This window comes from Corapipo altera, unplaced genomic scaffold, assembly GCF_003945725.1.
Source record: "Corapipo altera isolate COAL_440 unplaced genomic scaffold, ASM394572v1 0, whole genome shotgun sequence".
NCBI classification, from domain to species: domain Eukaryota; kingdom Metazoa; phylum Chordata; class Aves; order Passeriformes; family Pipridae; genus Corapipo; species Corapipo altera.
In genome coordinates, this window is record NW_020884872.1 from 14198160 (window position 1) to 14214295 (window position 16136).

Sequence of the window (16136 nt, forward strand, 5' to 3'; positions counted from 1 at the left end):
AGCACACATCTTTTAACAAAGTAAGGGAAGAGGAAAAAAATCTCTATTGGAAAAATACAATGCAAGCTACTAAATAAATGCTACAAAAAAGAACATTTCTTATGCAACCTACATAAATGTTTCTAAAAGTCTAGAGCCTTTTCATGAAAATGTAATAAACCTGAGGTACTCTAAGTTCATAACCTTTGTGTACAAACTAATAGCAATTACCCTGCCTACTGAGTACAAAGAATTGCTTTAATTTTATTTAAACAATCTGTGTGGAGTGGCATCTATCACCATAGTAACAGAATACTTCATGTAGAAATTTAATACAACTTACATAAATCACCCACAGATCAAGCAACCACTGGGCAAAATTGCTCTCTGGATTAAGAGAGATGCAATGGCTACACTAAGCTCTTTTATTCTATCTTTCTGAAGTCATTTTTCATTTCCAGTTATTTCTACCCTTCCTCCTATAAAAGACATCATCTTGCTTTCCCTAGGGATCTGGTCACATATTAATTCTTACTTTGCATATAGAGAGTTACACTTCTTCCTTGTTTCTAAAATGAGCCAGTATACCATTAGGTCAGAAACTACAGCCAGTATTTTAGCACTGACTAAAATCACACTGATAGTTGCTCATATATCCCTCCGGAATTTAAGTGCTTAAATTGAATTTCAGCTGTTCAGGTGATTTCTCTACTTGGTGACATTCTCAGCAGGTACAAATAAAATCTGAAGCTATCAACAGACGAGAGATTGAAATTGAGGCAAAAATGGTCCATCCAAAGGAGAAAAAACAGTCAAAACACACTTTTCTCCACACCTCTAAATAAGCATCATGGATTTAAACCTCTTAGCTTTTATTACTGACATGTAAAATAGAGCTTGTAGCATGATGTGTTGTGCAGTTCTTAAGTTTTCAATGTCACTTCCAAGACAATTTAGAGGTAAATAACTTCTTAATTTTTCAATTCTGCTATTCCTCTAGTACTGCAATGAGAAAGAATTCTGGTTTATAAAACACAACTACAGCAAAATATTTCATGTTTCATATTTTGCCTAGGTAGCTATTTTGCCAACAGAGGAAATGAAATTAATTGAACTTGAAAAAAGTAATGATATTTAGGTAAGTGGTATTTCAGGCTCAATCATAACTTGAATGTTTCATAATGGACCATCTGAAATGGTTTATGTATTTTTAATAGACTTAAGCAAATAAACACACACATGTTCCTGAAATAAAGATAGACACAACACTTTTTCATGTCTAAGGCTTTTACAGACACTTAGCAACACATGGTTTCTGTATTTCACTACACTGAAGTTGAATCTTGCTTCACTGTACCTGGTTACAGAGATCATACTGCCTCTGGGAAGGGAAATCAGTTTCCAAACTAAAAGAAATGCAGAGTCTTAGTCTTCAAATCTACTGATATGACCAACATAATCTTAATAGATCATCATTAGTCATTCAATTTGCCATTTACAAAGAATTACATAGCAAGCATTGCATATCCTCTCTTTGACTCTATTCAAATGGAAACTGGTGCCACTCAGTGCACACTGACACAGTGCCCACAACAATCTGTCTAAGAAAAAAAGCTTTTATTTAAAGGAAACATATGAGATATGAAAACACATTTTCCCCTCTGTCTACACTTCATCTCAGTTTCCACCAACTTTCTGCTACTTTCTGCAAGTGCTTCCATGAGTGCATAAGTTAATTCAACCGTCCCTGACTCTTTCCCTGTCACCTTGACCCAGTCAGGTTCCTTTTCTTGGAAAAATTTGACAGCTACACTGGTTTACCACCATATGCCCCATCAAAAAGACTACTCCTTTTTTCACAAATTATTCTGCTTTGTGTTTCATTTTCCCCCATGTTCAGAGACTGTCAATCATTAATCTGGAAGAAAAACAACCAAAGAAAAAGAACTCCAAACAAGGCAACACCAACCATTTTTTGCTTTCTGGTCGCTCAGCTTCCTACATACTCAGCATTCTTTTGAGTATTTCAGTGGGGTTTTTTTATTTTGTTTTTTTCTTTCCATCCACTAGGCAAAGAAACTACTTTCTCTAAGAATGGAAGAGAAAATACAGCTAACAAATTCACAGGGCTTTACAGGGTGGTAGCTTCATAAGTTTGGGAAAAAAAATTCCACAACTCTTCACAGTATATATATCAATGACAACTAATGAGTCATCAAATTAGTTGTCCCAATAGACTATTACTGACATTTTAATCTTTAAGATATTCCACACCTAATTCCATTTCAAAAAGTACTTCAAAACTTAAATCAAATGACAATATATCTATAAGTAAGCCACTTCAAGGGGAAAAAAAAAGAAGTATAATAAAAGAGCAGAAAGAAACTACCAGAATCATAAAAAGGCATCAATGCTAAGTACCTTAGGCACTTTTTACATTACATTAAATTACAGCTGAAATTTTCTGTAAAATTTTGCTATAGATAAATAAGCTACTCTACTATGAAAAAGAGAAAAATATTACTAAAGAGCATAAACTGAAACAACTTTGATGTAGCTTCTTGTAAACAGCCTCATATTTCCCACAATCCTTTAATTTCTATTTTAGCTTATACATTATACATTGACTTTTAAAAGTCAACTGCAAGAAAACAACTGCACAGAACAACATGTACCCAGTAACACCACAACTTCTGAGGACTGCTTTGAACCTTATGTAACAGAAAATCTTGCATAAGAGCAGCACTTGAAGGATACAAGGTGAGTCTGAATTTCTGTCAGCATTATTGACAATGAGCTATAACACTCTCATATGAACACCCTTTTGATGTCATGTATATAGGCAGATATTGCCTGGGTATTGTTTTCAAGGGGAGCTTTTGGTTCTAACTTTCCCCCACGTCTATTTAGCTACCCACTCGTACACTTACCCCCTACTTGTGCACTTATCTAAACTGGGGGCATTTTGTATAAACAGGGTACTATGTATACATATACTTTAAACTTCAAGAATGTGGCCTCCTCATCATGAACTACTTTTATTTAAAAAAGAGAAGAGGGAGGGGAATATTACCACAGTAGGTTAACAAAGATTTTCCCGCAAGCATTTGATAATAGAGTGGAAGGAATAATGTTGAAAATTCAAATAAAAATCTTAAAAATTTAAAATATAGCTGTTTCCAGCAAACACGTGTTGCTTTGAAAATATAAACAAGCTGGAAGTGCAAAGCAGCTTTAATGAGGAACCAATAAAAGAGTCACATCACTAAACTATTAAAACCAGTTTATTAGCTAAAGATACCTGAGGTAATCAGCTACTTGGTATGACTTGAAATTTAAAAACTTTAAGTTATATTTAGCAAGTCTTTAAAGTCCTTAATAAACAGGACTTAAAACAAAAGTGAGGAATTGTGATTGAAAACATTATAGGAGAGATACTTTGCAAAAATAGTACTAAGGATATTATTCTTCTTCATTCATATATTTGACATTGTCCTTACCAAATGAATAGAACCATTTTATAATACTACATTTGGATTCTGAGTCAGAGTAGGGGAGCTAAGAAAGTAAATTTCCATTTTATCCTTTTAACTGGAAAACAAGCCTGAACCTAATGTTTCTCAGTGAGATTTAATATTTGAAAGATTCCTCACTTAAAGTTACAGACATTTGATTACAAAAACTGCAGTGGTATGCAAAAATAGTGCATTACTTAAGAAATAACTTGTGATGTTTTACAATAGCTTTTATCTGAAAAATAGCAATGGCTAAAAGCCCAACAAAGAATACCCCCCTGGCATGGGAAGTGAGTCCACTGGGGCAAGGAGTATATTGACACTTTTTTTTTTTGTATCTCAAATGTCTTTAAATGGGGAATAAGTTCCAAATCCCTCAGCTGATGCAGTGTAGAGCACACCACCTCTCAAAATGCATCACTAAAGTTCTCACCCCACATCATTCAAAATCTGAGTTTACCTCCAAATGTTGCTGTGAGACAGCTGATGTCAGAAGTGTGCTCTGTGACAGCAATGCAAGACAGATCCATGTTAGCCAAGTGACTACCCTCCATCTCCACCCCTGTTACAGAGAATTACTTCCACCACACAGTCCCTCTTTAAAATGGTATTTAGGTAGAAAACTAAATGCAGTGAAGCTTCTATAGAGGAGTATTTACATGCCTACAGCCATGCTTCTGCTGGAGCACACTGCTAAGTAAATCCCACAAGACATTAAAGCTGCAAGATAAACATTAGTGGTTTTAAAACTAAATAAACACAGCAAATCATTGTGAAAGCTCATTAAGGAAAGTAAAAAACATGTGATGAGGGCTACTAATGATCACTATTAAAAAGCAATAAAAGAAACAGGGTGTTCAGCAGCAAAGATTTCTTTAAATGTCTGGTAACTTACAAAGTCAATATAAAATTACACTTTTCAGATATTCACAAGAGTTCCAGGGTTTCAATTCTAAAGAAGAAAGCTTCTTAAGTGAAACTTTAATGAGTTCCTAAGGAATAAAAGCATTGAGAATGATAGTAAAAGCTACCTACAGATGGCCTAAGAAAGCAAGATATTTTCTGATCCTTACGTTATCAGTGTAGCTACCGCTACTTTTCTAAAACCAGCACACTTAAAATGACCAATTCCTGGCACTCTCTGAAGCTAAACAACCCAACTAAGTCAACAGCAAGACTTCATGAACACCATCAAGACAAGAGCATCTCACATTCTTCCTGATGTGCATTTGTGACTGAAACAATCCTGTTGGCATAAATCTAAATTCATGAATGAATCAAAGGCCAACAAATCATAACCCAACAAATCACCCCCCCAACCTGTTCACCCATAGCCCTTTAACATTTATCTCGTATCATCAAGAAAGAACAGGCCTTTTTTATTCATTGCAGAGGAAACAGACAGAACAGATAATGCTCAGCCTTTGATTCCTATAGAGAGGCAGACAGTGCAAGGAAATGGTGGCAAAAATCACAATAGTCTCATGAATTTGTTTGTCTTTTTTTTTCCTCCAGTGTTCTACTGCAAGGGAAAAGTTAATTATAAAAATGAGCAAGAATGCAAGCCCTGAATTAAATAAGCCAAGGATGATGGTATCAAGAGTGAAAACCTCCAGGAAGAGGCTATGAAATAATATCCTAAAATCCTAGGGGGGAGAAAAAAATTCCTAAACCAAAATAAAGCAGCTGCATAGAAGCAGATGATTAGTGAAAATGCAAAGCAGGCTACAGTAACTTGCAGTGCTCTGAAGGACCTGCTTCCATTGGCAAATATCCTCTGCACACTGGCCTATCAGGTCCTGGGCAACATGCAATACACATAGACAACTGAATGGTTAAAACAAAGTATGTATCTCCCTGCATTTTATTCCAGAGTTGTCCCTAAGAAATTATTATAACTCGAACTTTGCTAATTATTTAAAGGTAAAAGCACAAACATTCAGTAGGTTTTATTAGACTTCATACTTATAAGTGGGATGTAATTCTGTATTTTTTTCTTAATTATCCATTTGGTGCTGATAATAGGGGGGGACACGACTCAATATCACTAAATTCTATGAAGAAACACTGATATTACAATTAGCTACAAAAGATGCAAAATAAATCAAGCAAGCCACCATAATTTTAGCACTTTTTACCCTCTATCTTGATTAAAGAATCATTTTTTGACTTTTGGTTAATAAATCTAAACATTAGCTGTAACTTAAACAACACAAAAAAATCCTGATGGAACTCAGTTACTGGAGTTCTATTTTTAAATAGTACTAATGTCATAAAAATTCAGAGGTAATAAAATGTGTAGACTGTATATTTTTATAAACCTTTGAGCATTATAAAAAGCTGTTATCTGCTGTTAAAAGAAAAAATACAACATTACCTTCTAGGTCTTTCACCAAAAAAAATTTATAAATTATTTTAATTTAATTCCTTTTAATACAAAAGGAGAAAGATTCCAAAACAGAAAAAACACCTGTTGAGGTGATACTGAAAAATTGAATTTACAGTCTTAAGAAAGCACAGTGAGGATTTTCAGTGTGCTCGATGGTCATAGAGAAAAAAAGCTCAGCTAAGACATTTGAAATGCAACACTGGAATGCAATTGTTTTAAGCAGAGATCAAACCACATATGTTTGGGACTACTAATGGAATTTTTCATTATCATTCTTCTGACTACAGCCCAATTCGATTTCAGAGCATGTTTAAATTTAAACACATAAATGCTCCTTTTGACTTCAAACTGCTTCCTGATTGGGGAATTATGTTGTTCTTGGAGAACTTAAAACTGCTGTTCTCCAAAGGTATTAAATAATAACATTTACTCTCATTCACACTGAAAAATATACATAGAGAAATATTTACCTACACCATAGTGAATTAGTAGCATCATGGATAGGGATGAATTTTTAAGAAAATAAATTGATATTGAGTTATTTCCTGTGAAATACTGCAGCAGTTGTTATTTTACCCACCTCCTCACCAATTGTGGACACATGAAAATGGACCAGGTGGCTCCTTCCCTAAATTAAAAACTAGACAGTGTTTCACAGCTACTTCTGTGAAAAATGACCAGTTTGGAAAGAGGAAGGGATGCTCTCCATGACTACTTCTCCCACCCTACTGATCCCTTCTCACAATTCAACAAGGGTACAACAGGCCACAGGTCAACAGACACAAAACAGATGTCATGCCAAAGGCAGCCAAGAAGTTGAAGGCCTGGGTTCTTCTCCCACAGCCGTCAGTGTGGGCACTTCCATCCCAGTTTGAGGCAGGCTGATGGGAGGAGCCCAGTGGGGAGCACGGGGAGGAGGAGTGCCAAAGGATGGACTGGCAGCATTACCCCTCCCCCCTGGGGCCTGGAAAGCAAACGGGCATCCTCACACTGTGTGGTCAATGGGGAGGGAAAAGCTCATGCTCCATTTCCACACCAAAATCCACACACAGAATTGAGGGTGAAAATCTAAAAGTGAGAAATTTGCATTTCCCAGGCTTGAACACACAGGACTAGTAATACTGCTTCTCTCGAACTCAGGTGGAAGGTAGTTGCACTCATTTATGAAAGGGTTAGAGAAAAACGCATTTCTTTTATGAAAGGGAGAGTATCATCATACAAAGTCATGCCAAGAGGCCATAGAAGAAGTTTAGTTTTTCTTAGTTTGGACTGACGCTTCTGAAAACCGGAAAAAGTCTCGGTCCTTCTACCTAGGCCACTCTCTCCCTTTTTCTCCACTCTATCTTCTCAAGCACAAACAATCCCTCAAATTTCTGCTTGGCAGCAAAGAGACTTTTCATTTCAGCAGAACAACACACAGATAGAGACAGATCTAAACCAGGGTGGGGTGGGGAATGTTTTCAGGATTCCATTCCCAAATTAAGCCCGTTAAGCAAGAGCTTCTCATTATCTACTTCTGGATTTCTTAAAGGCAGTATGTACAAAAATGTATTCAAAATATTCTACCTCCATGGGAACATGTGTCATCCTAACAGGTGTCTAGATGATATGAACTGTATGAAAAAGCAGATTACTGAAGTCTAATATACACAGACCTTTTGAACCAGACAGCTAATTAAAAATTAAAGACAAAATATAAGAAATTAAATCTACAAACTATCCAGTAGATTTCTCAAATTTATAGTGAGGATATTAGACTAGAGAACCCAAGATGAATCTTACTATCGAGATATGCAGAGGCATATACATAGCACAACTCAAACTAGTATGATAAAACCAGGAAATAGAATTTTTAGGAAGCATTACTAAGTGCTAGTATTCCCTTAATTTGGTTAGACAATGATCTAGATAGTGTAAAACAAAATTGTCTCAAGAAAGTAATAGCCAGTTACAATTGACGAAAAAATAAATTGCTAAGCAAATTGTCTCATACCTGTTGTACTATTGTTGTTAGTTCCAGACAGAGCTGTATTACATTATTTCTTGTTACTGAGTAATCTGTGACAGCAGCAAAAGGTGATCTAAAAAAAAAAAAAAAAAAAGAAAAAAAAGTTGAATAGTACTAGCATATATCCACTTGCAGTTTTTAAATTCCTCTTTAAGAATTCCATTTATAAAAGCATTTTTTCTGACACTTTAACTGCCTTTACTCCCCCAGAAAAAGCCCAGCTTGTCTTCAGCATTTGTTTGGGAATACCCTTATAAAGGTAACCAGAGGCACTACTTCCTCTTGTGATATCAATGGTGTCCAGATGTGAATCAGATCAGAAAAGCTTTTGGTTGATTCATTGGGATTCTTGGGATTTGATCTAATATCTGGTGAAAGTAGTGGAGGGACTCAGAATAAGTAAAATCTTTATCTAAAGGGGGGAAGAGCATTTAGAGCCAGAGATGCATCAACGCTCAGAAGCAGCTGCAAAACCTAAACTGGAAGCACAACCAAACAAGCCCACACACTATGCTACAGTCAGACCTGCTTAGCGAAAAACACAGTGTAATCTAACATTTACAGACATTACCTACATATATCCTATACCTTAAAACTTTATATTAGAATGTTTAAAATGCTTGCCTACCTGGAAGCTTGCTTGCTTTCTAGAAGAACTGCTAAAATGTATTTAGTTAGTGAAGCTGGCAGTCACCTGATTTCTGTATTACAAGTCTCTCTTAATCTATAAACTCAACTTGGACTATATTCTAAATTCAAGAAGAAGCCAAACACTAGGCAGGACTGGTATTTTCTCTAAGAGGAGTCAAGACCTTGATTTCATCAGTGTTGCAGATGAGGTTTTAATGGACATTATTAGCATCACAAAGATGGCATTTCTCCGTAATATACCTGCTTCCAACATTTAAAACAAACAAACAAAAAGGTGGTAAAGAACGACAAGGATTGTAATGCCTGAATAAACTAACAATAGATCATGCAAATGTGCCAAGATCTCAAAACAATACTTTAAATGTGCTGCCTTTAAATTAAGCTGGGTGACTAATCCCTTTCCCAATTGCCTTCTTTCATCACTTCACACATATTTCTATATACCTTAAAGAGTTTTACATATTATGCTGTCCTTATTTAAGCCTAAAGACAAGCTTTCAGTACAAAGAACTCTGCTATAAGGAAGTCCAAATGATAACTGTAAATATAGTTCTACTGGTTCTAGTAGGTTTCTAAATTTCTTTTCCATATACACAATTACTGAAATTTTAGTGCAGGCAGATTTGGAACTGTTCATTAATAACCCACGTGAACTCGCCTGTCTGTGCTGGTTTCGTTTAGTGCTCTCTTTCTTCTCCAGGGCTTGCAATCTAGCCCTGAGGGTTCATAAAACAGAATTAACTCTCAGGTGCATACTCAAGTCTAGCAGCTTTAATTTGATGTAATACATCACACAATGACATATACTTTCTGCCTGTATTTTCTAGAGAGAAAAGAAGTATAAATAAAAGTACAGAAATTGGAAGCTAGGCAAAGTATAAGAAACATAAAAGAAACAGGAGAGTGAGGACTTGGTAGACAGCATGTGGATAGGTTCCAAAAGGTGCCTTATGAAAGTTAGTGGACACAGATATACAATCACAATTCAGAGTCCAAGTTTTCTGCAGTGTATGGTACACACTACAGTGTAGGTACACACTACAGCAAGTCAACCCACAGACACACACACAGATTACTTCTGAAGTTCAGGAGACATATGAGCATAAAAAGTGGGATGAGGATAAATATGAGGATAAAAGTGACTGAACTGCTTGGTTATGAATCATAATTGAGTTCACGAAGTGTTTGGGTAAAAATCTCAGACACATGGTGTGATTCTTGAGGTGTCCTGTGCAGGACCAAGAGCTGAACTTAATGATCACAATGGGTTCCTTCCAACTCAGCATATTCAATGATTCTATGATAAATGTGTTAAAAACATTAGTCAAGATGTACAAAAACACTGATATTTTTCCTTCAAAAATGGTAACTGTTGAGGTTCTGATATCTACCTGAAACCTTGATTTTAAAAGGTCATGTTCATTTAGGAACTCACTTTTATTGAAGATTAATGGAATCAAGCCCGCAAATGGTATTATTTTACTTAAAGTACGGGTGTTAATACAGTTTGATCTTGAAATTACACAACTGAAATCTATTTGACATTTCAAGGCCTCCAGCATTTCTCTAAACAAAATCACACGGTAGGCTTTGGCTTCTAATACCGCATCATCTTCCTTCATACTTCTGTAATTTAGTTTGGTTTCACGGTTCATGAGGAAAATAATGGCATTTTCACCATCATTGCTCTTAGTGAAGATCATTCAAAATGCCCCAAATAAACTCTGCTGACATTAAGGAACAGGCAATGGGACTGAGACATTACTCATTTTTGTAAAATTGAAGTTAACACAGTGAAGACTTACAACAGCATGTGAAGCAGACAGCAAGAGTGCCGGCAGGACAGAGAAGACTACTAAAAATCAGTAACAAACGTAATATTTTGAAAAGTGTTTAACAACTTAGAAAGATAAGGAGACAGGTCCATGTTTTATAACTTTACTCCTTCAGAAAATCTAAGGGATCCTCCAGTTGCCTCCTCTGTAGGTCTCTGTAGCTTATAACCAACTCCCTCACATGAGTTTCTGCAGATGCCTCTCTGGGGTATTGATGCAAACAGGACCAGTAAAATTGCAATTCACTTTTCCTCCCCCTTCCCACTTCAGACTTCCCTAGAGGTAATCTGTATGCACAACTACACAGCCACTACTGCATAAGCAGCTGGAGAAATGGTAGGGGCCTCTCTAAATATTTACCTCCAAAGGAAATATATTTTGGTATTTACAACCCAAGCCTCTACTTCAACAGTAGAAAATCAGCAAGACTTAGTACAACAATGTGCCAGCAGTTTCAATCAAAATATCAACAAAAACTCCATTGTAGGATCACTGACTGGATTTCATATGAGGTACAGTGTAAAACATCAATCTGACAAAAAAACCCTCTATATTGGTAATATATCCACTGATTGTAATTTTAATACAGCACAGTATTATTGACTGTGAACAGATGAATCAACTTGTATAAATGCAAATAAAGCCTACATACACTATAACTTCAGTTGGCTGCTTAAACACTTTCCTCCTCAAGGCACATACTAAGTATAAGGAATTCCCTGTCCAATTAGACTACTTCTCTCTACTTAAAAAAAATTATTTCCTTAGCTTGGCAGACCCATTTTATCAGTTTCCAATTTCTACTCTGTTCTTTCACAGTCCCTTGGACCTTCAGTTCTCAGGTACCTCCTACAGCTCCAGTGAAGAAAATTCCCTGAGGAAAAAAAAGCAATTTTCAACATGTGTACTGTCCAAGTCATAGAATCATAGAATCAGCCTGGTTGGAAGGGATCTCTGAGATCATCAAGTCCAACCCTTGATGCAGCATCACCATGGTTACTAGACCATGGCACTAAGTGCCACATCCAGTCTCACGTTAAAAACCTCAAGGGACGGAGAATCCACCACTTCCCTCGGCAGCCCATTCCAATGTCTGACCACCCTCTCTGTAAAGAATTTCTTCCTAATATCCAACCTAAACCTCCTCTGGCAGAGCTTAAGACCATGCCCTCTTGTCTTATTGATAGCTGCCAGGGAGAAGAGACCAACCCCCAACTGGCTACAACCTCCTTTCAGGTAGTTGTAGAGAGCTCTTAAAGTTAAATAAGAACTAAAGAACTGACTTGCACTGGGGCCACATGCTGCCCCACTTCCTGCTGTGACAGTGACCTCAGTGCCTCATTGTCTCTCTCAGTCATTTATTTCCATTTGCAGAACCTTTTTTACTCAGTTTCTCCTGTGATTTGTTTGTTCTTCCTTCAAAACTAATTCTCTTTCTTTGCAACACACACATGAAAACACCTTTGTAGCCCCACAGCACACCTACCTGACCACATGCCCTTTCCATTCATTTCCACTTCCAGACCTCTGCTGGTCTCCCCTTTTCATTCTTTGTCTACCCCTTCTATACCTGATATCATAAGGAAAAGAGATTTATACAATCACAACAATGCTTCTGCAAACACATGCAGGGTGTTTTTGCCCTTAGTCTCACCTTTCCTCCATCATTCTGCTTTGCAACTTTTGAAGCCATTAGTCATTTTCAAACCACTTTCACAAATGGGTGGGTAATAGGTTTCAAGGATAATTAAGTTCATATATGTTTTGCGATCATGCATGCACCTGGAAAAGTGGGAACCTCTACATTTTTCCACTGTGAAAATCCACACTGTGAGCCTTTACCTTAGGACACCACAGCAAGATGAAGAGCTTCTAAACATCTCATTCACAGGGAAAAAAAAATCTTACTTTTTTTTTTTTAACATTAAAATAAATCAACTTCAAGACCTTAGTCTATAGGACGCCAGGTTTTTCTAAGACAAGCCATGCCAGACCTACTGGTTCTTTTCGCATTTTTTTTAAGTCAGTCTTTGACATAAAGAATAACACCTCTGAAAAGTGAATTTCTTTATACATGTGTAATTGTAGGCTGTAACACACATTCAGTGTGTACACTTTTTTGAATTGAGACCTTATTAACATCTTTAGCAGTATCAGCATCTTTCAGAATGAAAAATAAAATTATATTATCTAACAGTAATTAATTAAGCCACCCTGAAGGATTGGTACAAAAACCAGCCACATTAATGTAGTACAGATAATTCCCTCACAGCCCTAAGAAATAATACAATTCAACAGCTTTTAATACTCACAGCTACTGATTGCACACGAAGGAATATCCTTCACAAACAACTAAAAATTTGTGAAGGAGATGCAGACACTCAGCATTTCTAAATTATCAATATTTTTGGCCACATATGCATTAGCCTCCTCATCTGTCTTCTTCATATAAAATTCACTCAGGGGAACATGATACATAGAAATATCTATTTCACTTTAAAAAGTTGCAATTTGGACAAATACTGACTGTTGTTAGTAAAAGCATTGCCCAAAATATGAGTTAATCATATTTCACCACTAGTTGTAGTACTAAGGTATTTTATAACAACAGACTTTGTGAGGGGTTTAAAACAAATCCCATACTTATTTTAGCATCCTACCAAGGGAAAACATCCTCAGAGCCTTTTGATTAAACATAATAGTAGAAGATCTTTTAAAGAGAGAGGGAACCAAAGCAGTAATATAACTCAGTCTTCAAAGGTAACATATTAAGCTCAAATAAAAATCTGAATGTACAATACTGTTGTATATATATTGTGCCAAATCCATCTGAGATTCATAGTTTTAGGCTTTCATGAAACAAAGATTTTATTTGTCTTTCTAATGCAGCTGCTTTCTGTAGAATCAGGGAAGAATGCAGTAAAATTCACAGCGGATAAAGGAATTCTTTAAATGAGTGCTCTATTAAACATTTACAGCTGTTCCAGGAGCACAATACAGTTAAGTACCATAGCATTCTTAGGCAGCACTTACTGACAGGTTTGGCATACCATTCAAATCAGCATAAAGGAAAATGTATAAAGGAAACAAGCAGGTTTAAGACTAAAAACCAATCGACAGAAAGTGCATTATTTGTGTGGTGAGTAAAGAATCACTGAACTCTTTTGTTTTTGCTGAACTCTTTTGTTTCTTTTCGCTTGGGTTTTCATTTGTTTACCCCCACCATCTTATGTGCAAGCCAGATTTACTCTGTCAGGACAAGCAATAACCAAGCACAGTTAACAGGACTGTATGAAGTCTGTTATAAAGGAGACTCTAAACCAGTAACACTTTCTTTGTAAGTAAGAAGTTACGGGCTTGCAAACAATGTTCCTTTTCACTTAAAACTACAAAATAGCCACACCGTAAACATCACCAAGGCTCATTCACCAAAAACAATGAGGCAAAGAAATTCAGCTGAACACATTTTACTTATAGTGGAAGAAAACATATGCATTGACCATGTCACCATGGTGAAAAGAGGGAGATCCATTTTGGAGTGGGGAACGTGTCCTGCTACCACAATGCTTTCATACAAAGCAGCCTTAGAGGGTGCACTGAAGCCGAACACCTAGAATTGTGTCAGACATAAACAAAGAGTGTTTACATCATTGCAGGCTACACTTCTCTGATGCATCAGAGCTCACAGCTTAAGGCTTGGAGGCCCTGTTCTGCTGTCAACCACTGAAGCATTCAAATGTCCTTAACTTCAGGCACAGATTTTAGCCTTGCTTTATAGGATTTATGTATACACATAAGTGCTTCACAGAATACTAGTACATTTAAGCCCACACCAAAATGATTTGCCCACCTGGGGTTTAGAATTAAAGGATTACACCCTGCCCCACCCGAATCTGTAAATGGCCCTAAAAGCAGACCTAGATTTGCTAGAAAGGCCTTTTACTCTGAAATTTTTCATTTTGTTACTTCTGTCAGCAATTTTACCCTGTATTTTACATAACCAATAATTTCTATTTACAGTTGGGTTTTTTGTACATCTTCTTGTTCCATTCTGTCCAAGTATCATGTATCTAGACAGCAGCGGTAAATTAATCAGACTGATGCACATTTGTCAGTCTGCCTGCTAGCTTTTCTCTGGCCATAGCACTGAAAGACTTGAATACAAAATCTATCTCCACAAGATCTTTGCTCCTATTTCTTAGACTTTAGTGTAATCTGCAGGCACAGTTTAAGTTTTCTATTTCCAAATGGAGGACAGTGTGAAAAACAAGGGCTACAGGAGAGTTTCTGTGAAAGACATATTGAATCACTGCCCACACAGATGGCTGAGTCAAACAGTACACTAAAAAAATCCAGTGGTCCCTGACAAATCCTATTTCATGACCATTAAAAGCTGTGACACAACAACAGACGTAAAATGTTGTAACAGTTATCTCATGGGAAGTAGATTATATTTTCTCAAATTCTTAAGAGAAAAATAAACTACCACCTTATCTTAGCTGTCTTTAATGAAGACTCAAATAAAGCCCTAAAAGTAACCAACCCTTCCTCACTCCTGTTCACTAAGTACATGTTTGTAGTTTAGACAGATATTGTTCCTATTGCTAAGCTCCAAAACACTCTTCTTGATACTGCACAAGATACATGGTATGAGGAGTTCTCGCTTCGGATAACATGGCCCAAACATTCCAGAGCAGGCAGGAACGGGAAGCCTAGAAGCACAACTAAGAATTTTTTTTCTTGCTTAGGGCAGTCTGCAGGAAATACAGATTTCCAGGGATTTTGGTTGGCAAAGACAATCAAAGTGTGGTGGAGGTGAATGAAAAGAACACATCAAACCAAGAACAACCTCGAAGATTACATCGGCAGAAGCCTGTGCTGACAGAGCAAGGAGAGAAACAGGAAGAGACAGAACTAATGCAGATGCCACCAAATGTCACCCCAGTTCAGGCTCGCTCAGGATCCTTCCTCTTCCACAAAAAGCATTACAGTTCTTCCTAGTCAAGACTACAGTAATGAGCTTTACCTGCAAGAAGCAACACTTTTACAAAGTGATTTTCAGATGAATTGTGAATGTGTACTCTAAGAACAAAATTTTTTAAAAATTCCTCCCCAGGATGGAGTGTATCAGCCCTAAAAAAGGTAGGAGAATTTCCAGGAACCTGACACATCAGAGAAAAAGGAGGATTAAGAAAGGTGGCATATATTACTATTCCATAGAATACAACTTGTGTGAATTACAGGAGTAAAGACTGAAAGGAATACCAATTATTTAGCTGTAAATCTAGAAGGCCTGATTGACAGAATATATTATACTCTAATTCCTGAGAAGTATCACTGGAGATATATTGATGCCGAGTTGCTTTGAACATCAGGTAAGTAGTTTGTTGCTATGGCCTCCAGTGTGGCTTTCCATCAGCCTAAGAGCTACGTTAATATCAAGTAGAAACACATCATACTTTCACGAAAGACTCACAGTTTTTCAAGAAAGTATCAATCTTGTCAGGAAATTCACTTGGAAGAATTTTAAGATTAGGGAAAGCGTATAAAACAAAACATTATTAAGCTGTGAAGAGCATAGGTTTGGCATGCTGAGAAAATAACAGGAAGCTAAAATTAGTCTACAAAGTTTAAGAACATAATCTATCAGTGTGATGACAGCTTCTTTACAGGACATTATTGGAGAGCTGTTTCATGCTCCTCAAAATCATCAGCCAACCTCTTTTGAAAATAGCTAGAATTCTCTACTAAGTTTTCCA

At 36.6% G+C, this 16136-nt stretch overlaps 1 protein-coding gene across 6 annotated transcripts in view; it reads right to left on the reverse strand.

Annotated features, from left to right (window-relative positions):
* The window catches only part of CNKSR2 (connector enhancer of kinase suppressor of Ras 2), a 206728-nt gene that overhangs the window by 138345 nt on the left and 52247 nt on the right, over positions 1–16136 (reverse strand). For all 6 annotated transcript variants that reach the window (XM_027637473.1, XM_027637464.1, XM_027637456.1 and 3 more), the window contains exon 4: positions 7877–7964. In XM_027637473.1, coding sequence (XP_027493274.1) covers positions 7877–7964 — 88 coding nt within the window. The remainder of the gene's footprint in view (positions 1–7876; positions 7965–16136) is intronic.